The 25,770-nt window shown below is 38.8% G+C and overlaps 1 protein-coding gene across 1 annotated transcript in view; it reads left to right on the top strand.

Moving 5' to 3' along the window:
- Cntnap2 (contactin associated protein 2) overlaps positions 1 to 25,770 on the top strand; it is a 2,085,894-nt gene that overhangs the window by 1,311,748 nt on the left and 748,376 nt on the right. Inside the window, exon 13 of the mRNA XM_057766295.1 lies at positions 10,874 to 11,074. Coding sequence (XP_057622278.1) covers positions 10,874 to 11,074 — 201 coding nt within the window. The remainder of the gene's footprint in view (positions 1 to 10,873; positions 11,075 to 25,770) is intronic.

Below are 25,770 nucleotides of genomic sequence, written 5' to 3'. Positions count from 1 at the left end.
CACACTCCTCCAGAGTACTGGGATCTCAGATATGAGTTACTAGACCTAATTCTTCTGATTATTTTTGAAAACATAGATATCTTTGGGTCAACAACTATAAATAAGCAAAATCAGAAAACATGACCCAAAGCCTTAGGTCTCAGTTATTTCAATTTCGATAGTTTCTAGTCAAAGCCAGACTCATTGCAATTTTGCTTCTGTCTCATTTATTTCAGGAATAATTTGAAAATTCCTGATATGAGTATATATTTTATTTATAATGTATTCCTTAATAGTGGTTTTATAATATAAGGTATACCTGCAATGACATTTTGTATATAAAAACAATTTCAAGCCGGGCGGTGGTGGCACACGCCCTTAATCCCAGCACTTGGGAGGCAGAGGCAGGCGGATCTCTGTGAGTTCGAGACCAGCCTGGTCTACAAGAGCTAGTTCCAGGACAGGCTCCAAAACCACAGAGAAACGCTGTCTCGAAAAAAAAATAATAATAATAAAAATAAAAAATAAAAACAATTTCAATATCCTTAAATGACTATCTCTCATTTGCATTCTCAGTCATTTATTAATTGTTTTAATGTATAATTTATTTGATTAGCTTTTAATGAAAGTATACATATTGATTTTCTTTATGTGTACAGTTTCCTCTCCCCCTGCTCTGTCATCTCAATCCTTCATATTTTATTTAGGGAAGACGCCGAATCCTTGGTGTATTAGGTTTGCTACAGTTATTTTCGTTGCTCTTCCAAGTGCAGCAAAACAAAAGTTTGATCAGTATTATGTTAGATTTCTTTTGGATAATAATATGTCAACAAAGGTGGAGCAACCTTTCTCTGAGAGTATGCTTTGTGATATTAGCAAGATTTGAGGATCAATACTGTAGCCATTACTGATGGCAAACTCTTAACAATCTTATGTCATCGTGTCTCCCTCAAGAACTTGGAATAGTTCTCTAAGCAAACATCCCTTCATCCTGAGGTTTTATACTGACTGTCAAAAAAATCCTCTCCTCCCAAAGGAGATCAGAGATAGTTTATTCTGGAGCTAAATATAAATGACTATGACCCAGCTACATGGATTTAGAATTTAGGGTTTCCCCAATTCCAATGTTCTAACATGGTAACAACTCCATGAAATTTTTTATAGGAACAGAGGAAAGAAAGTCATAAATCAACGCTCTGCCACTACCAGTAATAAATCATTTCTCAGTCTGTGCTGCGTGGGTGGTACCAGGTAGATGGTACCCATTCACATGGCCACCCAGGTGCACAGTCATCCTCCTTCCTCAAACGGAGTCAAAGTTGCTTGTTAGATGGAGTTTCTCAGGGCAAGGCAGAGCCTGAAAACCACTGTTGTACAGAATAAAAAGCAGCATAGGGCCAGCCACAGTCTGTTCTCAACAGTAAGCAAACTTTAGTGAATGAAGAATACCTTCATCTTCCATAGTCGAAAGTGGCTTTAGAGAGCATTTTTCTAATACCACATTTTTAAAATTTTTATTAGTTCCTTGAAAGCTTCATACATGTATTGATCATATTCACCTCCCTCTCCCTGTTCTCCTCAAATATACTCCCCTTCTCTACTCAGTCAACTTTGTCTCCTTTTGATTTGTTTTTAATGCACATTTGTGCTGCCTAAATCTTGGATGTGTGGTCCTCCACTGGAGTATAGTAACCTTACCAAGGGTTACAGTCTCAGAGAAAACTGTCTCTCCCTCTCCCAACAAGTAAAAGACTGTCATTGGAGTGAGGTCTTCTGCCCAGCCTCTAGCTTCATGCTGGGAGTTTTGTCTGGCTTGGACTTGCCAGACCAAATCCACTCTGTCTTCCTTTCTCCTGCTCCAGTTTAGCCTCTAACTACATTAACCCTTTCTTGTCCATTACACTTTAGTTCTTCTATTTCCTCTCCCCTGAAAGCCATCTCCCCATGGCCTCTTAGTCATTTCTTGCCCTCTCTGAGTTTGGATCACAGATATTCAAAGATTCTAAGCTGACATCTATAAACAAGACACATTTTTCACTTGGGCAAACTAAATCCTTCCTATTTTAAGTGGCTTGTCCAAATGCACACAGCACAGTGTCTGTGACCTCCAAAGCCTCTAACCTCTAGTTCATTGTTTTCTATCATGCATTCTGCCTCTAGTCTAAATTAGATAATTGAGAGTTAATTACTTTTTATCATATTCTATTTCTATGATCTTTTGGTTTATTGATCCTTCCTTCCTCTCCACTCTCCCTTCCTTCCTTTCTATTTCTTCCTCCCCACCTCAGACTCTCTGGTCCCTTTTTCCTATATAATAATGGTGACTGTCCTCTACCTGTCATTCCCTTGCATATGAGTAGTAGCAAGCCTAGCCAAGGACTTCTGACAACTCCCTACGTTTGCTAGATAAAGACAAGCCTGACCAGTTGGCCAGTGACAGAGTCAACTCTCTACTTATTTCCAAGTTTTGTTCAGTTTTTCCTAGTACTTTTGAAAAACTACTTTCTTTGACAATAAATATAGTAAAAAAGACTAAAAGTTTACGTTCCTACCTAATAGTGGTGGGTGACCTAGTATGTTTCAGAAATGATTGCCACTTTGAAATAACGAATCTGATTAATGTTACAGGCATGCTGAAATGACAAAACAAAAATGAAGAGCTGGTTTGTTTTCTTCAACACATTGGTCCAAAACAACACATCTTTCCCAATTTCCAGGCCAGAGATTTGCTGGCATTGAGGGAAAATGATGGGATGCCTTACACATACGTTAAATTCTGTTTGTGTCTACCGGGTTTCAGGTGACCAGGCAGGGCACCTTCAATTGCATTGTTTGCAAATCCACTCCTTTTATTCGGCAAGCACTTATTGAAAACATGTTAGCAAGAACTAAGCAATTAAAGTGACACCAATGTTGCCACCAGGGACCATCCATAGAGGCAGCTGTATGAAATATGTTATCAACACAATATGATAAATGGAGACAGGTGGTAAACAGGTTATTGGGGAAACTGGAGACAGACCAAACATCTTCCACTGGTCTGACATTGAGGAATTGGGAGGCGGGAAGTATTTTCTAGCCAAGGACGTAGACGTGGAGAACTAGGAGACTAAGAAAAATGCCCGGATAGGTGAGACCATCTTTCTAGTGGGTGAATAGGATTTGCTGGGGAAAAAGAAGGAGGGAAAGAAGTAAAGGAAAGATAAAGGGAGGGAGAAAAATCACCTAATACATTTGTACTTCTGTTATAATTAAGGTGATAACACCAGTTCGAGTCCCTTGAATATGTTCACCCTGCTATCTGGAGGGTTTTTCTTCCCCTAAAAAGTTATTTCTAGCTAATTATCCTCACTAAGGAATGTAATCTGTCAGCCTGTCTTGCTAATGCTCCTCACAATGGAGGCTGCTCCAGTGAATAGAAACTGACTTAATGGGGAAAATTAGATACTTAGACGAGTTGATTATTTGGGGATTTTCTTCCAAGGTGAAAAATGTCATCTGTCGCATCAAGAAATTTTTAACCGAGTCTAGTGGAAGAAGGAGGAGGCTTCAGCCTCTCACGGGGAAGCCACTTAAATCCAGAATACTGTAAGGCTTTGCCTATGGGCTACAGCTTCCCATGTGCAGGGGTGACAGCAATTGAGGGTCAAGGTGAAAGGAAGGACCACCTTAGGATTCTGTTCTGCTAGATCAAACCAAGCAGAAATGTTCAAATGCATAAAATTTGAGACAACAAAGGAAAGTAGGAGAATAAGGGGGAGATTCTTTTAAAGAACAAAGATATTAGGATTGGCATGTGAAGAACAACAGTGCCGAACACAAACTAGGATATACTCTCAACACACACACACACACACACACACACACATACACACACACACACACACAGACACGCACACGGGCTGGCCTATAATATGGCATGTACAGGAAAAAGTACATGCTATAAGAATGGCCTAAATCTTGAAAGATCCCATTCTTTGTCTACCCATCAGTTCTAACTAGACTTTCTGAGTTAGAAAAAAAAGTTAGAAGGGTGGTATGGGTATTTGGAAGGGAAAAATGGGGCTGGAAGAAAATAGCTTCTACCTCAAAAAAAAATATGAGCTTATTTATTCTCAAACCAAATTAGAGAGACCATGACCCAGGTACACAGACTCAGACCAGCCTAAACACTGCATTCTAGTAATGTAACTGTTTCATGAAGTTTGATATGGTGACAGAAAGAAAAGTATATCATAATCAAGATGCCTTTTAAGGACATTGGTGGAAGTACCAGGAAGATGGACAGCAAAAAGTGGGGAGCCTCTCTGCTGTAGGCTACAGGTGCTATCTGATTAACAGTCTAAGCATTTAGGTTAGTGGAAGTTAGAGACCTGTCTATACATTCAAAAGGGATTTATATAAAGTCACAAGGATTTTAAATCAAATGAAGAGGCAGGCAATGCAGGGCTATTTAGAGGACTAGGAGCCCAAGATGACTCTGGTCTGCTCTCCATAATCACTGAAGTTCTAGTCAGTCAGCCTCTTAAAATGTCCAGTATGACTGTGGCTTCTTTCTGAGAATTTCAGAATTAATGGGCTTCTAATCTTTTCCCCAAATCCGGTCTACCTCCTTTGGGAGTTCTCTCCTTCTTAACAAGCTGCCTCTGCTTCCTTCACCATCAGCGCACCACCTTCTGATTATTGTTCTGGGATATAAACACCTAGAAATCTCAAAAGCAGAGATATACCATGCTAGAATGTGGTGATTGTATGCCTGGTTATGCTAAATGTGCTATGGTAAAGGGAAAGGCAGGTGATATGTTTTAGTGTGTCAGGTGGATGGGATATGTGGGCATTATTGAAAGTAGAAGCTTGGACTGGTCTTGAGGTGAGGAAGGAAGCCTTGGGACCATCTGGGAAGGAAGATCTCCTGGGCAGAGGGGAAAACAAGACAGGGGTTCTCAACCTTGAAAGCTTAGCATCTTTGTAATGCGTCTAGGGTTTAATATGGTGGAGTTGATATTTGGAATAATGGAATAATCATTCTATTCAGTAATATGCACACAAGTTTCACTTAAAATCTTAGTAGATGATGAGTGAAATATTTAAGGATCCTTGGGAACCATTAGCCCAGGATTCAAGGTGATAATCCCTTTCTCTCCAAGTTTGAATTCAGACCAAGATCTTGTTACTCTCCTAATCCACAGGCATCAAAGAGGGACATTGCCATGGACCGGCTCAGGGGAGCCACTCAGACCGTGGGAGAAGCAGGGTCCTGGTAACAAGAAGGCACAAGTTCGGTGAATGACAGACAGACACAACACACAAGAGAGTGGTTGGAATCTGCTGCGATTTTACTGAATTCATCTTTTCATTATATAGTATTCAAACAAAGAACAAATCAGAAGGTCATGTGTCATTGGTTGGCACAGTATGAAAGCTTCTTTTAGTCACATCAGCAATATTTAAGAAAAGTATATTATCAGGAACAGGTGTTAGACATAAAGCATCTTTAGAAGAGGAAATCTTGTCCTTGGGAATGTAAACCTTAGGCAAGTGGTTTCATCTTATGAATTGAAAGTTTCTATCTCATTATCACTATCGTGGCCCTTCCTCTTCCTAACCCTTTATTTCATCTAGTGACCACATATGCCTAATCAGTTCTCTGCACCTGTTGAACTATACTTTTTAGTACCTTCTTATGCAGCAGACACTATGGGGGTTGGGATCTAGCAAGCCTATCTATAAAGTTCAAAGTATAACAGTCTTTGTCCACCAACGTTAACCCATCTATTCCCTTGCTCGTCATACATCCCTGTGTATGGCAAGGGTTCTGCTGTAGTCTTCTACATTTCCATACTGTGCTTCCTTATCCCAGAGCTGTTCCTAAAGAGAATGATCCTTGTCTTGTATATATGAAGACTATCATTATTATGAAAGAATTTGTGCAAAACTCATATTCCATATAGCCAGCTACTTGAGAAACCCGTCTATGCCTCAGCGGTGGCTAATACCAGGCTGTCTGCCATTGACCTCCAGGAAGCCTAGTCCCATAGGACATGTAGCTCCCGTCCGGCATAATGACATATATCATGTCACACAGACGACACTGGAGTTGGTGTGGCAGGACATTACTTGGCACATAGGTGCCATTGAACTCCCTTTTAATTGGGTTGAAACAGGGTTGGACTACATAGTTCGGGCAACCTTGCTCTCAGGCCCCACCTGCCTCAACATCTCAAGGATTGGGTTTACGGGCTTGCACCACCACACAAGCTGTACATGAGCTCTTGACTGATAAATAGTCACAAAGGGCATCTGTAGCAACGGAGAAAAGGGAAAAGGAAGATTGGCTTGTGTTGATGTAAGTGCAATCACCACCTCTAGCTGTGGTGGCAAAGAACTTCAGAACCTCCCCAGTGGAACAAAAACATTAACAAATAGCTAATAGTATTGAAGGAGGAAAAAAAGACCTGGATTCCAAATTGTTTTTCAGATAGGTAAAAATGAGCTACATTATTTATACTTGTTCTCAGCACCGGATGCATCATCCGTCTTTGGCCTGGAATTGTGAGCTGAAAACTCATCACCATTTCCCACCACCTGCAGAAACATCACCTGCCCTGGGAGCTCATTTCCTCGCTGCCTCCCACAGAGTCCCATCTGCTTTACATACCTTGTTTCTCAACACGTGACTATAACTGCCCACCCCACCTGAGTGATGCGCATAGCTGGGTTATGACCTGTCCAAACAGCCGGTGTCAGCTATAGAATAGAATCTCAAAGCATCAGCCTGCAGGGACTCATGCGGGGCTCACATAATGCACATTTGGGGAGGAGAATAAAAACAGTGACAGCAAGCCGACCATGATTTACAACTGCAGGGCCATAAATATTGAGAAACCTTCTAAACAGAATTACCTGTGAGTTATTTTATGACGACTTTCCTACCTGGAAGGTTGGTGATGTTCTCAAATGAATCCAATTATAAATGACTAAGACCCTGCTATTAAACATTGTGTAGAAACTTTCTATCTTAATGATTTGTAATAAAGTCTTATAAATGGGAATTCTTTAAATAACTAGAAGTGACAACTGAGAAATTTGTTAATTTTAAAATATACTACTATACATGGGTTTTTTTGTGACCAATGTTTGTTAATCAGTTTTGTGTACATGAACATTTATATACTATTTACCAAAAACCAGGCACACCATTTTTTTGATATTTTCCCTTTTCTATATTAATGACTTGCTTATTTTTAATTTGTGAGAATGGATATCCTGCCTGCATGCTTGTGCGTGACACATATACGCCTGGTGCCCTCCAATCAGAGAGCCTCACATTCCCTGGAACAAAGTTAAAGCCAAAAGTAGGAAATATAATGAAGAATATAAAATTAAAATTTATCACCCTGATCTTTTTTTCAAATTCTTAGAGATCTTTACTGATGGTTCATGTCCTTAAACTTTGTGACAATGTCACCATACTATAAATATGCAGATTTATGTAGCACAATTGTGTAAATATTCTTATTTGTATTTTAACCTTCAATCTTTTGGTTTCAATGTTAGCCTGCATCAATAAAAAAAAACCCTTATATTTGATCTATTTTTAAAATACATTGTATTATTTGATTGTATACTCATAATTAATTTATTTTTCATTCTTTTTAAATAGACTTTTAGGCTTTCTTTTTTAAAACTTACTATAACAAAGAATGATTACAATACATTTTCTTATATAAATGTTTGAAAGTGTTTCTAGGATCCATAATTAGAAATAACTGTTACTGTAAGATGTGTGCATATTCAAAATTTTTAGTTATTGACAAATTGTTTTAAAGGACTTGCACTGATTTGGGACATTTCATCAGGAATACAGGATACTACCACATTATTTATTGAGAGTCAATGAAGAGGAAAGGCTTATTTGACTAACATATCCCAGGTGACAGTTCACTGGTGGAAGCCAAGGCACTAACTCCAATCAGGAACCTGGAGGAAGGACAGAAATGGAGGCCCTAGATGAATTCCTCTTACTGACTCCCAATGGCTTTCTCAACCTGCTTTCTAATGTAATCTAAGACCACCTGCCCGGGCATCATATGACCTACTGTAATCTAAACTTTCCCGTACCAATCATTAATTGAGACAATGTCCCACAGACTTGCCTACAGACCAGTCTAATAGAGACCTTTTATTCTTTTATTTCTTTTTACAAAAAGGTTATTATGAATTGAAAAATGATTTTTAAAATTAATTATTTTTTTTTTAAAAAAATGCTCATTTTACATACCAGTCCCAGTTCCCACTCCCTCCCCTTCTCCTGCTCCCTCCCCCCACACACACTCACCATCCACTCCTCAAAGAGAGTAACACTTCCCATGGGGAGTCAACAAAGTGTAACATGTATCTTTGAGGCAGGACCAAGGCCCTCCCCACTATATTCAGGCTGAGCAATGTATCTCTCCAAAGAGAATGGACTCTCTTGGGCATATACCCAAAGGATGCTCAATCATACTACAAAGATATTTCTCAACTATTTTTAGAGCAACATTATTTGTAATAGCTAAAACCTGGACCTAGATGCTCTTCAACCAAAGAATGGTAAAAGAAAATGTGGTATATTTACACAATGGAGCACTACTCAGCAGTAAAAAACAATGGCATCTTGAAATTTGCATGCAAATGGATGAAAGTAGAAAAGGCCATCATGACTGAGGTAACCCAGATCCAGAAAGACAAACATGGTATGTACTCACTCATAAGTGGATATTAGATATAAAGCAAAGGATAACCAGCCCATAGTCCACAACCCTAGAAAGGCTAGTTAACAAGGAGAACCCTAAGAGAAATACACATGGATCCTCCTGGAAAGGGGAAATAGACAAGATCACATAAGAAAATCGGGAGCATGGAGGTTGAGGGAGAAGTGAGGGCAGGTCAGGAGGAAGGAAGAAGGGGAGAGGGGAGGCCCAGTAATATTTCTCTGCTCCCCACAGCTATAGGGTTACAGGCACGTACACCATGCCTACTTTCTTACAGGATCATTTTTGAACTGCCTCAGGGTCCATTGACATATTTGTTTCTGGAATGATGGGTTGTTCCTGGCTCTCCTTTCAACCTGTTTATTTCTAGTCCAGGAAGCAGTCATTTCTTCAAGGATCCTAATTTCTTCTCTTAATGGCAAATAGTATTTACGGTTGGCACTTGGTATTAGGCCTAGCATTTTGTTCTGGGGATTTTTTTTAGTTGCTGTTATACTAAGTTCAAGCATAGGTCAACATTTCAAAACAAAGATATGTCTTAGGCTCATACTGATGTTTTCAATTAAAATTCAAGTGGTGAAGGAGTTTGAGTTAATTTAATTTTATAAAGCTTATAATCGATTCTACTTTTCCTTCTTTGAGACTCCCGGGTTCTCAAACACAATGGTGATTATTCTCTCACCTCACTCCACACTGTACAGAATCAGAAAAGGGGGGGGTCTCATTTGCCAGAAAGGCCAGTGTGAAAGAGCATTTGCTCACAAGACAAGGAAGATGCACATTCTGTTAAGAGCAAACAGCTTTCAAGAAGGGCTGGGATTTTCATATCAGAAAGAGAGACAATTGAGTTACCAAAAGGCAAGAGATATGTTTCAAAATCAGGATGGAATAGCAATTACGATGAGCTTCACACTGGAACTGCTGGCTGATGTCAAATCACGACCAGGAACAGTACTGCTTTCTGTTAGTGAAAAGTCTTTCATTATTTTAATAAAATACTAATTTTTTGTTATTATAAGCAGAACATAGATCTAAGACAAGAAGAGATAGCACAAGAAAGATAGCTCTTCAGCTAAGAGAAATTGTAGTGAAAGGAAGAGGGCCTGAGTTCAAGGCGCCAGCACCCATATAAAAGATAGGGATGGCTATATGTCCTAGCAAGTCCAAACATTGGGCATAGGGCATACAAATGGCAGATCCCTGGAGTGTGCTAGCTGGTCAAACCTGTCAAAACTGTCAGCTTCTTGTTCAGTAATAGACCCCATCTCAAAGTAAGGAGAGGTAATATAAATATACATATGTAAAGTGGAATAGCTGTAAATGAAGAGAAGTTTTCAGGAAAATGGGTGGACTTGGAGTGTATGATATTAAGCAGAGTCGCAGAAACTCAAGAAGAAAAAGAAAAAAAAATAATCTTGTTCTCATGAGTGTGGATCCTGAACTGTAGTGTGTCCATGTACGTATGTAAATAGATGTAAGTGTGGGAATAGTGTAATATTTAGAAAAATTGTCTAGGAAAAGTAATATTTGGTGACAAGGAAGGACAAAAATGCAGACAAAGGACACAAAGCTGATTGCTTTTCTAGCATCAATTCAGCTGTAGATTTTTCCCATTTTTTGATAAAAATGCCATTTAAAATGAAAGTATAAAACAGTAAGTAAAGTTCACCTGCTTCAGAGAGGCTATTCTAAATAGATGTCCATTCAGATACACAGAGTTCAGGAAGGGGCAAGAGTTTGAGTGACTTTCTTAATCTAGCAGAGAGTCATTTTTTATTTGTGAGTTCACTACAATTAAGTGATAAAAGAGAAGAAACAAAAGTAGCCACATCTCTATTGTATAAATGTGTCTATACTACAAAAGCATTTTTTTAAAAAAATGTATTAGGAAATGATTGAGAAAACACACTTTGCATACTTCTCTTCTGCACTTGCACGCATGCACACACATACTCAGGTGCATACAACACACGCACACACACACACACACACACACTAAAATACCGTCAGGACTTCTCTCTCTAACTCAGTTTTATACCCATTTAATGAAAATGGCTGCTAAATGCAGCTCAATTTTCTCCTGACATTTGAAGTACCGGGGTCCTAATGAGCCGCTGTCTTAATTATTTCTCTGCCCACAGAGGACAAGGTGTGGACCATAGTGTCTCACGACTTACAGATGCAGACGACAGTGGTAGGCTACAGCCCAGAAAAGTATTCAGTGACACAGCTCATCTACAGTGCCTCCATGGACCAGATCAGTGCCATCACCAGCAGCGCTGAATACTGCGAACAGTATGTCTCCTACTTCTGCAGGATGTCCAGGTTGTTGAACACCCCAGGTAGGCTGCGATGGAACATTACTTTTAATTACTCTCTCAGCTGGTGTTTGCAGTTGCCTAAACAATCCAACAGGTGTGGCTTATGATCTTATCGCCCAGTCCGTCTTCAGTGTGCAGATGGCTGTAAATAAGTACAATGTAATCACTGGGATTGTTTTCTGGACAGGGAAGCTCAGAATGCATGGTTTTTTAAAAGGCAATTCCATTATTTTGTGTTTATGGATTTTTTTCAGCTTTATGCACATATCCAAGGTGTGCTGTTAATGTTCATTTATCAAGCAATTGCCTTGGGCAAAAGTTTGTTGGAGCTCCTTGTGAGCTTTCAAGTGATGCTCTGAGGTCCTCTGGTGTCTTTAATGTAAAGATGAAAGCCTTCTGAAGGCTGCCAGGAAATCTGGTATAAAGCAGTGAGAGAATTTAGGGCTCTTTGCTGTCATTTAACAGTATCTGCTTTAAGAAACTCACCCTCAAGTTTCCTATCATGACAGTCTATTTTAGCAATATATAGTATATGTGTGTATGAAAGAGTGCATGCATATGTGTGTACAAGATGGGGAATTCGAATAAAGAAGCCCCCAAAGTGATACTGAAAACACCATCTCTGCAAGAAAGCTTTGTGTGGTTAGCATGTGAGCAGGATACTAAATTTAAGATGTGGGCAGAGATCTTTTGTTCCATCACCCAACAGCAAAAATGAGCACGAGCCTCGAGTGGAGGCAATAGTGCTTTCAGGTTTGCAGCCTTGAGGTTTTCCAAAGGCGTCTTTGGGATAGTCATTGAATTTGAACTCGCTTGTCTTATACAGTAAGTAAAACCGTTATCTATTTGTCATGTGCAACGTGTTTTGAAATATGATTGCGGAATGGCTAAATCAAGCTAATTTGCATATGAATACTTTACCTTTTTGTGGCAAGAACTATTTTCAAGGCTGTACTGTAACGCTCACAGACTGTAGTGACCATGTTCTACTATGGAAGTCTTATATTCCAGCCTCAGTCTCCCATGTTCGTTTTCTGTCCAGTTAGGATGAAAATGTCTGCTTGAGGTCTGTGAATTTAAAGACATGAATGGTATGTTTTCAATTAATAAGCAGCGTTAGAACATTGCATTGTGTCCAAGACTAGTTGGATATGTGATGCCCTAAATCCACACTCGTTTAGATCTAGCATTCCGGCATTCTTTGGGAGCTGCGTGTAGAAAAGAGTTAGAGACAAAATAAATAGATGATTTGGGGGTGTTTGTGTGTTTATCCTGTGCAAAGCCTTTTGCTATTAATATGTTTATAGAGTAAACCATGGACTCTACAAGAGTAAAATCTGAAAGTAATAAAGTGATAGGTTTAGAAAATTAGGGCTTATATTGTTTGGCAGAAATGGTTGGCCTGTTGAAGTAATGTCATTGAAAGATCAGAAAGAACTTCCCAGGTTGGTGTTGGGGAATGAATGGCAGTAGATGTCATATGAATGGCCCTTCTGGTGTTGGTCAGAAGCCCTGGGTTGGGAAGTGAGTATGGAAATGGGCCTGGATGCAAGTAAATGTTCTGCTGTGGACTGAGTCCCTATCCTATCTTTCTTTCTTTTTTTTTTTTAATTAATTAATTATTTATTTATTTATTTTATTGAAAAAAAATTTTCCGCCTCCTCCCCGCCTCCCATTTCCCTCCCCCTCCTCCCGCTCCTCTCCCCCTCCCCCCACTCCTCTTCTCCTCCCTCTCCAGTCCCCGGAGCAGTCAGGGTTCCCTGCCCTGTGGAAAGTCCAAGGTTCTCCCCCCTCCATCCAGATCTAGGAAGTTGAACATCCAAACTGTCTAGGCTCCCACAAAGCCAGAACCTGAAGTAGGATCAACACCCCATGCCATTGTCCTTGGCCTCTTGTCAGCTCTCATTGTCCGCCATGTTCAGAGAGTCCGGTTTTATCCCATGATTTTTAAGTCACAGTCCAGCTGGCCTTGGTGAGCTCCCAATAGATCGGTCCGACTGTCTCAGTGGGTGGGTGCACCCCTCGTGGTCCTGACTTCGTTGTACATGTTCTCCCTCCTTCTGCTCCTCATTAGGACCTTGGGAGCTCAGTCCGGTGCTCCAGTGTGGGTCTCTGTCTCTATCTCCATCCATCGCTAGATGAAGGTTTTATGGTGATATGCAAGATATTCATCAGTATGGCTATAGGATAGGTTCATTTCAGGTTCCCTATCCTCAGGTGCCCAAGGAACTAACTGGGGACATTGCCCTGGGCATCTGGTAGCCACCCCAAGTTCAAGTCTCTTGCCAACCCTTAGGTGGTTCCCTTAACTAAGATATGAGTTTCCCTGCTCCCCTATCCAACCTTCCTATATCCCCAATCATCCCGTTTCCCCAAGTTCCCCTCATCCTCTCCTTCACACTTTTCTTTCTCCATCTCCCCTTACCCCTATCCCACCCTACCCCCAAGATTCCAATTTTTTGCCCGGCACTCTTGTCTACTTCCCATAGCCAGGAGTCTACGTGTTTCTGAGCCTAAGTGAGCTGGAGAACAACACACAGAAGTTAGGAATGCAGAACTGTCGGGTTCTACTCTCTGTATTTTTGATATGATGGATCTAAAATGAGGTTGAGAGCACACATTTGTTTGAATGTCATTAAATGAACTGTGTTTCTCCATGACACATATGTGGAAACCCTGATTCCCAAAGTGGCTGTACTTGGAGATAGGACTTTTAGTACACAGTATTGTTAAATGTAGTCAGAATGCAGATGTCCTAATCCCAACAGGACTGCCAGCCTTAAGGAAGATTAAAGATCTCTCTCTCTCTCTCTCTCTCTCTCTCTCTCTCTCTCTCTTCCCCTGTCCTCCACCTCTCTTTCCTTCTGCCCCTCTCCCTTACACTTTCTCTCCCTGTCTGTCTATGTGTCTCTGTGTTTTTTGTCCTTCTCTCTTATCTCTCTCTCCTCTCTCTCTCTCTCTCTCTCTCTCTCTCTCTCTCTCTCTCTCTCTCTCTCTCTCTCTCTCCCCCATGTATGGACATGGCAAGGGGACCCTGGCATACTAAATCTACCAGCTCCTTGAACTTAGGCTTTCTTCCTTCTGAACAACAAGGGAATATATTTCCACTGCTCAACTTCCTGCCTGCCTATGGTACTTTGCTAGGTAGCTCTAGCAGGTAGATGGTGAGTTCTCAGATGATGTCAAATCTGAATGGGCTGGAGACCAACTCTGAGAATTTGAGAGTTATACGCAGCTCAACAGGTGTTTCTGTTGCCCTTCACTGCTCACAGAAAAATTTTACCGGATACTACTTCCATTTCTAGTGAGCATTAGCCAACAACTGTGGAAAAACTAAGGCCAGAAAAGAGTTGTTAATGAATTTCATCAGCTTGCTTTTCTGTTTCATGAGTGAATGTTCCTTGCAGAGTCTCTGTTCACAGATTTCAGTTAATCAGTCTCCAGTCCTGGAATGGGAGACGAGTGGGACAAATTGCTCATCAGATAGAAACCTTGGTATTTTCATTGGTACAGTCAAATTTTCATTATCAAACTCTTCTAGAAGTTAAAGTATAATAATATTTTTAAAAACACGTTAGAGCTGTCAAATATGTATGCTAATGATTTACAGTTTAGGTACCAGAGAACTGATCTAAGGCTTTTTAAGGCAACTAACCTTTATTCCTCTTGGTCTAATAGGTAGTCTTCCCTCTTTCCCCCAGTGATGGTTTTCTCTCAGCCACAAGGAATTTCACACACCCATTACTCTCCTTTACATAGCATATGATATACATAGCTCAGAAAAATAAGAGAGATGTGAAGATTTTAACTGTCATCTTGAAACAACCTAGACACACTGCAGAAGAGAGTACAAATGAGAGGTTATATAGACCAGGTTATTCTGTGGGAATTAATACTGAATGTTTGCTTATTTAAAATAAGAGCCCCCCACTATGGTAGCAGCATTCCCCAGGTAGGAGATCTTAAACTGTATAAGAGTAGAGAGCTAACCACTAGCATGTATGAGTTAATTCATCGCTCCTAACTCTTGATGGTAGTTGGATGTAACTAGTTGCTTCAAGCTCCTTACTTACCTTCCCTGAAATGATGGCCTGTAACCTTGAACTGTGAGCCAAATAAATCCTTTCTTGATCACATTGTATTTTGTAGAGATATCTTATCACAGCCATGGGCAAAACTATGACAATAAACTTGTTTTTACCGGATGTTAGTTACAATTTCTAAAATAAAGCAGACACTTTTCCCTTTGAACTCCACATGACCTTTTCAGGAAAACTACTTGATGGGAATCAAGAGTGAATTTCTAACTTTCACAATAAATACAGTATTTTACTTATGTTTTCAGAGAATCTAATATTGTATTTTAAGACATTTATAGGTTGTCATTTTACCTAAAACGTTATTTGAAAATTATTATCATCTACACCAGACATTTTTTAAACACCCTATTATTCTCTCTATTTCCCACTTTTATTAAAAACATGCTCTTTTCTTATTCCTGATAAAAGTTTCCCCTCCCTCTACTCTTCCCAGTTCCTCCCCATCTCTTCTCTCATCAGGATCCACTCCCTTTATGTCTCTTATTAGAAAGAACAGGCTTCTGAGAGATAATAAAAACATTGAACAAAATAAAATATAATAAGATAAAACAAAACCTGTCACAACAAGGTTGAACAAGACAAAGCAAGAGAAGGAAAAGAGCCCAGGAGCAGGCACAAGGATCAGACAATTGCTCATTCACACACTCAGGAGTCCCATAAAAACACTAAACCGAAAGCCATAAAATATGTGAGCAGGACCCAGTGTAGACCCATGCAGGCCCTGCGCCTGCTATCTCACTCTCTGTGAATTCATGTGAGCTTTGTTCACTTGAGTTTGGGGGCCCTGTTCTGGTGTTCTCGATCCCCTCTGGCTCTTACATTGTTTCTGCCTCCTCTTCTGCTGAAATACCCTACCAATCTTTCATTCAAACAGGATCTGTTCTTGATCATGTTTGTGCTCATTTGAATAAAAGGGCATCGCTTCAAATATTCCCTTATGAACTCGCAGACACTTCTTTCTAAGCAGAAACAAGCATCTGCGTTTTCTGGCTACTTACTATAATACTGATTCCAGGACCCTCCACACAGGTTTTGATGGGATTCGGTCAGGATTCAGGAATGACTGCTGTCAGCAAACATTCCCAGCCAGTTTTATGAACCATCATCGGGAAACACTGTCTATGGCCTGTGTTGCTCTCCTGTTCAAATCTAAGTTGTTAGTCCTTTATGTTGGGGAGGAGTGGAGCAATAGGAGTTCTCTGGCCAGCTAAAATAAAAAGGGCATACATAACTGACTGCTTTTTCCGCTAAATCACACTAATAAGGAGTTGTTTTTAACCCAATCGACGGAACAATGCATAGATGTGGTAAAGTGGATTTCTGCCTACCCACATTTCCCCTTCCTTCTGCCTAGGTGAGCGACTGTAGAACAGTGAACACAAGTGCGGGAGTGACTAACCTGGCAAAGCTCTCTGTGCACTGGGTTCTGTGTCAGTCAGGATAAGAAAGAAGAGAATTTAATAAAAATCTTAAATTTGTTGTTTTAAGAAACTAACGCTTGCTATAATTGTTTTCTTCCACTTTCATGGTAATGTCTGATTTTAAACACCCACTTATCATTCTGTAACTAAGACTGAATTATACTAGAACTTCCTCAGAAGCACTTGGGGCATCTGTTTGAATGCAAAGTATATTCATTATAGTCATTGGAATTAAAATGAATATCAAATGAGGCTGTAATAGCTATGCACTTAAATGTTATTCTTTATTTTAAGAGCCTCACATCCAAACGTCATCTGAGGCTCTGGAGCCTCTAAGACACTCAGGACTAAGAATTGATAGGCGTGTGGGACTTATGCGTCTCTATTGATAACTATTTGCGCCATACCATTAGCTAGCAAATGTTGACTTATTCATTATTTGTTTGTCAGAACCGTTATAAGGATGACAATGTGTAGATTACAGTATTATCCACTGTTATTACAAACTTAGAAAAAGGAATCACTTTCAAAATAAAGATTTGGCTATCCCTTATAGTCATGTTCAGTTTTCAAAGTCATTATGCATTCATTTGTTCTTAACCAATCATATAAACATGTAGAAACAAAAGTCATAAAAATTAAGTAGTTCTATATATAAACTGGAATGAGGTCATATCAATGGAAATAACCAAGAATTACCCAATTTGAGAAAACCAATTGTGATTTTCTAAAAGAATGTCAGCATACTTTAATTTTATAGCCTCAGAATTATGAACATAATAATATGAAAAAGGGAAAAATTGAAAAGTTAAATCTGCTCCTGAAATAAGTCCTTTAAGAACTTAAGAGTTTGTAGAGACACTCAGTATTTGCATGTTAAATATAAGGACCTGAATTCAATCCAGAGCCCATATTTTAAACAGTTGCTTTCTCAATTTGCTTTCACTGCTTTCGAGTTTGTAACTTCTCAACTTATTATTCATACTGTTGTGTCAGTTAACCAGTAGTCGTTAGGTTAAAACAGTAGATGGATGTTTTGTAGAGAGTCTAGTGCCATGGGTACTTTTAGTAGCACAGAATCTTTGCTCTGGGTTAGAATGTTTACTGTATTGCCATCCACAGTTTATCTTATCCCCCGAGTTTGTTGTTAAATCAAATGCTCAAATAACATTTTTATTAGTCTGATATATATCTATATATTCTAGTATCTATTATATTAGAATGTATTATATTGATATATATCTAATATAATATACGTAGTCTAATATGTACTTATAAATATTTATATATTTATTTATATACGTGTGTGTATGTATGTGTATATAAATTTATACATATATGAACTATATATGAACTAGCTTACAATTCTTACACAAATGTCTTCATTACTGCACATTAACTATGGGGAAATACTTTTGAGAGTCTAGAGTGATACAAGTGAGCACAAGAAGTTGGTCAGCTTGATAATGGAGTGCTGGCAATAATCTCTGTACATCATACAAGACTAAGATGAACCTAGGTTTCCTTGGAATAAACAGACCTAGTAATATGGGGTTGCCAATTGAAAGCTGTGAGCATCTAATATGGACCTCAGAGGTAGACCAGTCACACCCTAAAGCCATTTCAAGTACAAAAAAAGAGTTGGACTACACAGAAATACAAATTTAAGCATTAAGTTAACCTTTTCTTTGCTCCTGCCCTAAGTATATTTGTAAACTCAGAGCTGAGCAGAAGTAACTTGACCGTGTATCTGATGAGTTTATAGTCTTCCTCTCCCCACCCCTTTGTTTCCATTCTCTTGCCAATGCAATAGGCAGTGTGTGCATAAATTAGGAGTCAGGAAATTTGAGTGAGAATTTTCATGCTATGTTCCTCTGTTTGTCTTGTAAGACATCCTTGCTTACTTATGAATGCTCTCTTATGATTTTAAATAAATTTACTTTGTGTCAAAAAGTTAACTATGATGACCTGTGCTTGTAATCCTATAACTGAGACAGAGGAAGAAGAGTCTTGTAGACCCCTAGGCTTTACTGGTAGCCTGCCTAGCCTGTTTAGCAAGATCTAGGTCATTAGAGACACCTTCTGGAGGAAGAAAATAAACAGGAAGCAAACAAACAACAAAAAAGGTAAGCAGAGCCTGAGGGATCACACCTGAGTTCACCCTCTTATCTCTCTATGCACATGCATAAAAATACACACACACACACACACACCCTCATGCATACCCTACCTCTTCACACACAAAGAACTTGAATCTTATAAGTCAGGTACTGGGAAAAAGATCAGTTTATATCCTACTGGAATATAGTTCTAGCCTACAATCCCAGCGCTTTCAGATGCCCAAGGTGCTTCACCTGTTTGGACAGGATCTCTGTGAGCTAGTTTTAAAGCACCTATTTGGATTTCCTGGAATGTATTGCACTCATCTACCTATCTATTTTACAAATCATATTATAGTTTCTAATTCTGAATTTTCTCCTGAAGTATTTATTTCCTGCATATATGAAGATTTATTTAATTGCAGAAGCGTGGGTAGTTGTGTTTCATGTCTTTCTGGTGATATTTAGTACTGTTTCTTGCTTTCCTGGGTTTCATTTCTTTTAATTTCTCGATATAGCCTAGTTCTCATTAGTTGCACTTTTATTGCTTTGTTATGTTGGAAGAAGTCATATAAATTATCCCTCCTTTTGGGTAGTTTACTATTAGATTTTGTATCTATTGAAAAGGAGTTATGTTCACAATTTTGGCCTGTAAAGTAAGCTGTGTAAAATTCAATACACTTTGATGATACTAAACTGTGATTTAGTGGCAACCAAAGGAGAAAACACAACTTTAGCATTGTGACTTATAACCTATTTTTACCAAAATAAGTAAAAAATAAAAATAAAATTCTAAACTTTGGTGCACTTTTCAAGAAAACCATTTTTCTAACTTTCTTTTTTCCAGTCTAAAAAGATCTTTATGTTTAACTTTTGAAACAGTTCAGACATTTTAAAAAGCATTAACCAATTCCAGCTAAAAATTGTTTTAAGTAAATGAAACTCATTGTTCCTAATCAGTATATCAATCAGAAGGTTGAACATTTATCTAATTAGTTATAGGCCCTAATTTTAGTACTAAAACTGGAGGACTTAATTCAACGAGACAAGCAAAGACAATACTGAAGAATACAGTTGGAGGCAGCAGTGCAGCTCAGCTGGTAGAGTGCTTGCCTAACATGAAAGCCTTGGGTTCAATCCTGCACTGCATACAATGGTATCATGATGCAGTCTCTACTACCAGCACTTGGACGGCAGGAGTTCAAGGTTAAGACCATTGTAGGCTAGACAAAGAGTTTAAAACCAAACTTTACTAAAGATCTGTCTAAATAAAATTGCAGATACAGTAAGATGGGTCATCACATAGAGCTACTTGCTGTCAAGTCTGATGAGTTGAACTCAATCCCCATGAGTCACATGATAGAAGAAAAGAAAATAATGCCAACTGTTCTCTTAATTTCTACATGCAATGCAGTTACACACACATACACACAGATACATACACATATATTCACACATACGAGTAAATAAGCAAATGTTTGAAAGAGAAAAGAAGCAAAGAAAGAAGAAAAGAACACGTTTAGAAAGCTAAGTCTAGTAAGTTGCACACTGAAGTGGAGAGAATTGACAGGACAGATATTGTCAACCACAAAGGCAGAGCGACAGCATGAAAAAGGACTATGTGAGGCTGTGTAAACAGCATCGACAGGCACTTAGGAGAGTCCCAGCTAGAAAGATGTGAAGGGAATTAATGATGGCTGACGCCAGTGCATTTCCTGTATCTCAGGAAATGTAGCACATAAGCTGAAATGAAAGAATTTACACAACCTAACTAAGAAAAGAAATGGATGAGGAGTTCCAGGTTAGAGATGTCATGTGCTCACTGATGCTGAAATGAAGACCAAGTAGTGCAGAACTTAACAGAGGGGAGTAAGAGGCTGGAAGAGAACCGGAGGCCACAGAGATGGGAAAGGAGCTTGGAGATCAATCCTGTGTCTCTTCGGATTTCACACTGAAAATTTTTCCTTGGAGGGGAAAGGGATGGCTGCAAACTGTGTGTTCAGACTGTCACATGGAGAATGGAGTAGAAGACAGAGCTGGTGTACAGGGACCTCCCAGCGCAGTGTCTGTGGCTGTCTGGGAGGCCCATCAGGACTAAAAGAGGAAGACAAACTTGTTCAAGGTTTAGGTGACAGAATCAAATTATTTATATAGAGTAAATGAGGAACATTCCATGGTGGCTCAAGTTTCTGACTTGGAGAAGAGCACAGAATAAGGCTTCCTGGCATGACTGCTTTTTAAGGAAAATCTGGAGAGTGGCCAACTTGAAAACCTGACACTGAAGACAAGTGTTCATCTATTGTGATGGCCCACAGGGTGCAAATCCTTTTAACGGACACCAAAAGGACTAACGTAGTATTCCCCTTCATTGCTATGTAGACATATGCAATACCCAAAGCTAAATGAAAGGGTCCTCATGCTCTCCATTCTCGTGTTTATATTAGGAGAGCAAGAGACCCAGTCCAAAAGGATCCATATCAATGGTATCATTAAAGTTTTGACTTTGCTTCAGCTCAGTGGTCTGTTGGTTCTATGCCAGCTGCATAATGACTTTTCCAAGGACCTAGGAGGTGGAGACTTCAGCCATAACTCTTCCCAAGGAGAGAAGTGCATCAAGTATGCCTCTTTTTGTGAACCAAAACAAGTGACATATTTTGCCTATCCTAACTATATTAGAAGGAGAAACGTGATCTTCCCATTTGTGAATGAGCACAACCAAAGTAAACATCTGTGTACAGTGGTGGATTCTTTGTAAGATGAGACGTCATGGGGGCCTGAGTGAAAACAGAAGATAGAAGGAAAGGAAAGGCGGCAGCAATTAAATGGGAGGCTGATATTGGAAGGGAAGGATGCACCTATCCAAAGGCACTGGAAAGTGATAATCAAAACAGTAAAACCCAACAGAATCAGACTGAAAGAGGGTTTTTCTTTTCTGTTTATGTAAAAACATTATGAGTAAACATACCACTTGACTGATGAGTACTTGTGTATATAGTTAGTTTCCTTAATAAATATGGAAACATGGACATTTGGTGAGGTTATTATCCTATCAATACATAGAGTTGACAATTGTCTTCTCATGTCCTCCTTGTCATGATAATTGATGCTAAAAAGTTGAATTCAACTAGCTATTCCTTCAAGAAATGACTTTCTTTTAAATAGGTTTAAATTTAAAGTATGTATGAGAATTCTAAATTTTAGATTTATTTTTCCTTGTAACTGTTTGACCATATTTTTTCCTTTAACTTTTTGACAGGACAGTACATTATTAGTAATCTCTTCTAAACAAAGATTAGGTATGAAAATCATAACACCACACAGAAACTGTACTATCACTAATTTTTCCTTGAATCTTTCTTAATACATTGTTGGCAGAGACTGCTAGTTCGTTTCCCAACTAGCCTGACTCAGAATAATCACACAGAAACTATATTATTTGCAATACTGTTTGGCCAATAGCTTAAGCATATTTCTGGATAACTTTTATATCTTAAATTAACCCATTTCTATTAATCTGTGTATGACTACACGTCTGTGGCTTGCCAGCAAGGTTATGGTGTGCCTGTCTCCTGCGGACAACTACATGGCTTCTCTTCTACTCTGCCTTCTTTCTCCCAGCATTCAGTTTAATTTTCCTGCCTAGCTCTATTTCACTAAGCCACTGGCCAAAACACCAGTACATGGCCCTTCTAATTTGTGAGAATTGTGAGTTCTTATAATTGTATTTAAATTAAACTTCAGCATATTAAGAGATCATAAATCCAAGGTTTTTAAATTTATGTTTTTACTTTGTAATAAAAGATTGTATAAATGAAGAAATAACTATCTTTTATCCAATTTCAAAAAATATTATAAAACAGTAGGCTTGTCTTATTTTTTTAAAATCCCATACTTATCGACTTTTCTTTTCTGGGAAAAACAAAATTAGATTTATAAAAGTTCTTCTGAAATATTGGATAAGTGAAATAGTATGTACTTGAAATACTTAATAATAGCACATTAGGCAAATATATAAAAGGGAAAGCTTTAAATTTTAATATTTTTTCATGAATATTCCTCCTTCTTTCTGTTTATATCCATGCTTAGTATCCATGAAAAATAAAATCAGATTGAATTAGTTTCATTGTCTTTTCTAGCATATATCAAATTATTATTGATTATTACTAATGAATTATTTTTTAAATGATTCATTCTTATTTGTTGTTCTTTTTTGTTGTTGTTGTTTGGAGACAGTGTTTCTCTATGTAGCAACCTATAAACAAGGTTGGTCTCGAACTCAGAGATCCACCTGCCTTTGTCTCCTGAGTATTGAGATTAAAGGTGTGTGCTACCACCACCCAGCTATTGTGCATTCTTATGACACCGAAAAATGAGAATATTCCTAATTTATCAGATATTATGGGTTGTGCTTAAAACATGTCCTACACAAGATACTGAAGAAATAATCAGTTTTACCGTGAAAATGCTTTCCAGATGAATGTGGTGCCACACACATATAATCTTCATACTTGGGAAGATAGGCAGGGAAATTGTAAGTTCAAGTACAGCCTAAGCTACATGGTAAGACTCCAGTCTAAAAGAAAAAAAACATCTCACTCTGGAGTCTCTAGAATATTAATACAGAATTGCTAATTTACTCTAATATAATCCTTTGTTAAGTCCCATTGGAAATGCAGCCTGGTCAAACAGAGTGCCTTTAAATGGCATTGCCTTAAACTATGAGTTGGTGTTTTAGACTCATGACATTAAAAACATTGAGTTTATGGCTTTTAGAACTTATTGATAATAGAGAACCTCCTTAGGATTCATTACAATTTCTAGAAATGTGGACCTGTGTTTTGCAGAGACTTCCTTAGAAGGGAAGGCTAAGAGTATTTGGGATGACAGGGAAGGAGGGAGGGGGTCCTAGAGTACTGTTAAGACGAGCTATTGGTTCATGTTCATTCAGGTATAGAACAGACAAAGTATGTAACTGGAGATTTACTGCCAGGTATTGGTTTGTGGCATTGTGGGGCCTAGCTCGCTACATTCAAAATGAGGTTCATAATCGGGAGGGACAAGGTTGGGCACTTAGGTAGATGGGCAGCAACCAGCTATAGGTGAGGTTTCTCCTGAAGGATGTTTCTGAATTACCTCTGGGGTTTCCAACCACTGAAGGAAGCCCATATAGATAAGATAAGATAAAATAATCTCCTATACCAAGTCCCCTTTGCATTTTGATTGCTATACAACCTGAATTTGTGTCTGAGTTCTCTACTGGACATTGCACAAAAGGTGACTCTTAAAGCAGCCATCACAACCAGTGAAGGTTGATTCTAAAATGAGCTATTCCAAGATCCCATTCTAGAGGAGGGACAATTCGTGAGCTCAGCTGAAGAAAGTGCAGCTGTACCATCATAGACAGGTAGGGCACGCCCTCAGCTGAAGAAAGTGCAGCTGTATCATCATAGACAGGTGGGGCACGCCTGTTATGGACTGAGGGATTATTCAAAAACTCTGCTTCGCTGATGAAAGTATATGTGGGTCTTAAGTCAAATTGCTAAGTAAAATCTCTGGCCACTGGTGACAATAACCACACTATCATGTATCCTGATGGATTTAGAAGATTTGTTAAAGCAAAACGGCCTTCCATTTCCTTGTGCTGTTTTAAAAAAGGGGGGCTGCAGATGGTTTTAAACCACATTTTAGCAAGATAGCATTTGTTGCAGGGATATAGACTTCATTTGCTAATCCACACTTCTTCAATAGGCTGCTTCCATGGAAGTCTTTCCACTGAGAGAGATGAGCAAGCTTTCTGTCAAGCCTTCTATCATCCCACCAACATTGCTCTGCAGTATTTCCTTCTCTAAATATTGTGCTGTGTGTGTGTGTGTGTTATATTGTGTGCTGCATATGTGGATGAGAATAAAACCTCAAGTGTCATTCTCAGTCACCATCCACAACCATTCTTTATTGAGTCACTTTCTCCCTGAACCTAGAGCTCACCATTAGGCTAGGTTGACTGTCCAGTAAGCTTCAACGATCCATCATCTGCATCTCTCCAGTGCCGTGACCACATGCATCCACCCCACATGGGCTCTGGGATTGAACTCAGAGCATCACGCTTGTGTGCCAAGCACTTTATTGGTTGAAGGTTTCTCTCACCGCCACCCTAGACTAACTTTTATAGTTGAATCTGATCCCTTTGCCTTGCAGAGTAAAGATGACAAAAAGTCCAAAGAAACGAAGGTAGAAGAGCAGACTTTTATAGATATGCCTGTGAATAAAATAATACATTTACTTTACTTCAGATGCTAAGTTTCCAAAGTTATCATTTTTTCCACCTATAAATGATAAAACTTTTCTGGATTCTATTAAACATTATGCTCACTTAAAAGTTACCAAAGCTGGTTCCTAAGTAAAGAGATTTTAGGGAACAATGAATAATATTATGATTTTTGTTCTAGATACCATAACCTCAGATAGTAAATTCCCTTACGGTACTTGCTCAATTTTTCTTTTCTTTTGGCACATGATCACAGCTGCAGACAAAATGTATCGTCCCTTATATTACTAGATGAGTAATACTTACCAATAATTATTTCTAAATAAGACTGTGCTAATGATGACTGATGAATAATGGGACAGGAATGACAATGGTATCTATTAAATATTTACTCAGGAATGAGAGCACATAGGTCTCTATTACACCAGCTCTAACATTTGGAATCACATATCACGATTTCCATTTTATAGCCAAAGAAGTATAGCCTCACCAGAGCTCATTAATTCACTCTAAAAGAAAAAAACAAAAAAGAAAAGAATGAAAGCAAACATCACACCAAGGCCAAACCAATGTTAAAATGCAAGTTCATATGTCTTTATACCTCGTGTACCTTCTACCAAGAAACTGGAAGAAAGAAAACAGATGAGACCACCAAATAAAGTAATCGCTTGGATTTTTTTGAGCAATTTCTTCTAAACTGAAGCATTATTAGTTGTTTTACTAGATTTACTGACTGGGGCATTTTGCTAAGGAGTATCGAAAAGGGGGCATTTGGAAAGAGCTATAAAAACTCCCTTCTGAATTCTTCTGATCTAATATTCTCTACTTGGCC

Source organism: Chionomys nivalis, chromosome 1 (assembly GCF_950005125.1).
Source record: "Chionomys nivalis chromosome 1, mChiNiv1.1, whole genome shotgun sequence".
NCBI lineage: Eukaryota > Metazoa > Chordata > Mammalia > Rodentia > Cricetidae > Chionomys > Chionomys nivalis.
Note: the sequence above shows the minus strand (reverse complement) of the source record. Positions and strands in the feature narration are given on the sequence as shown.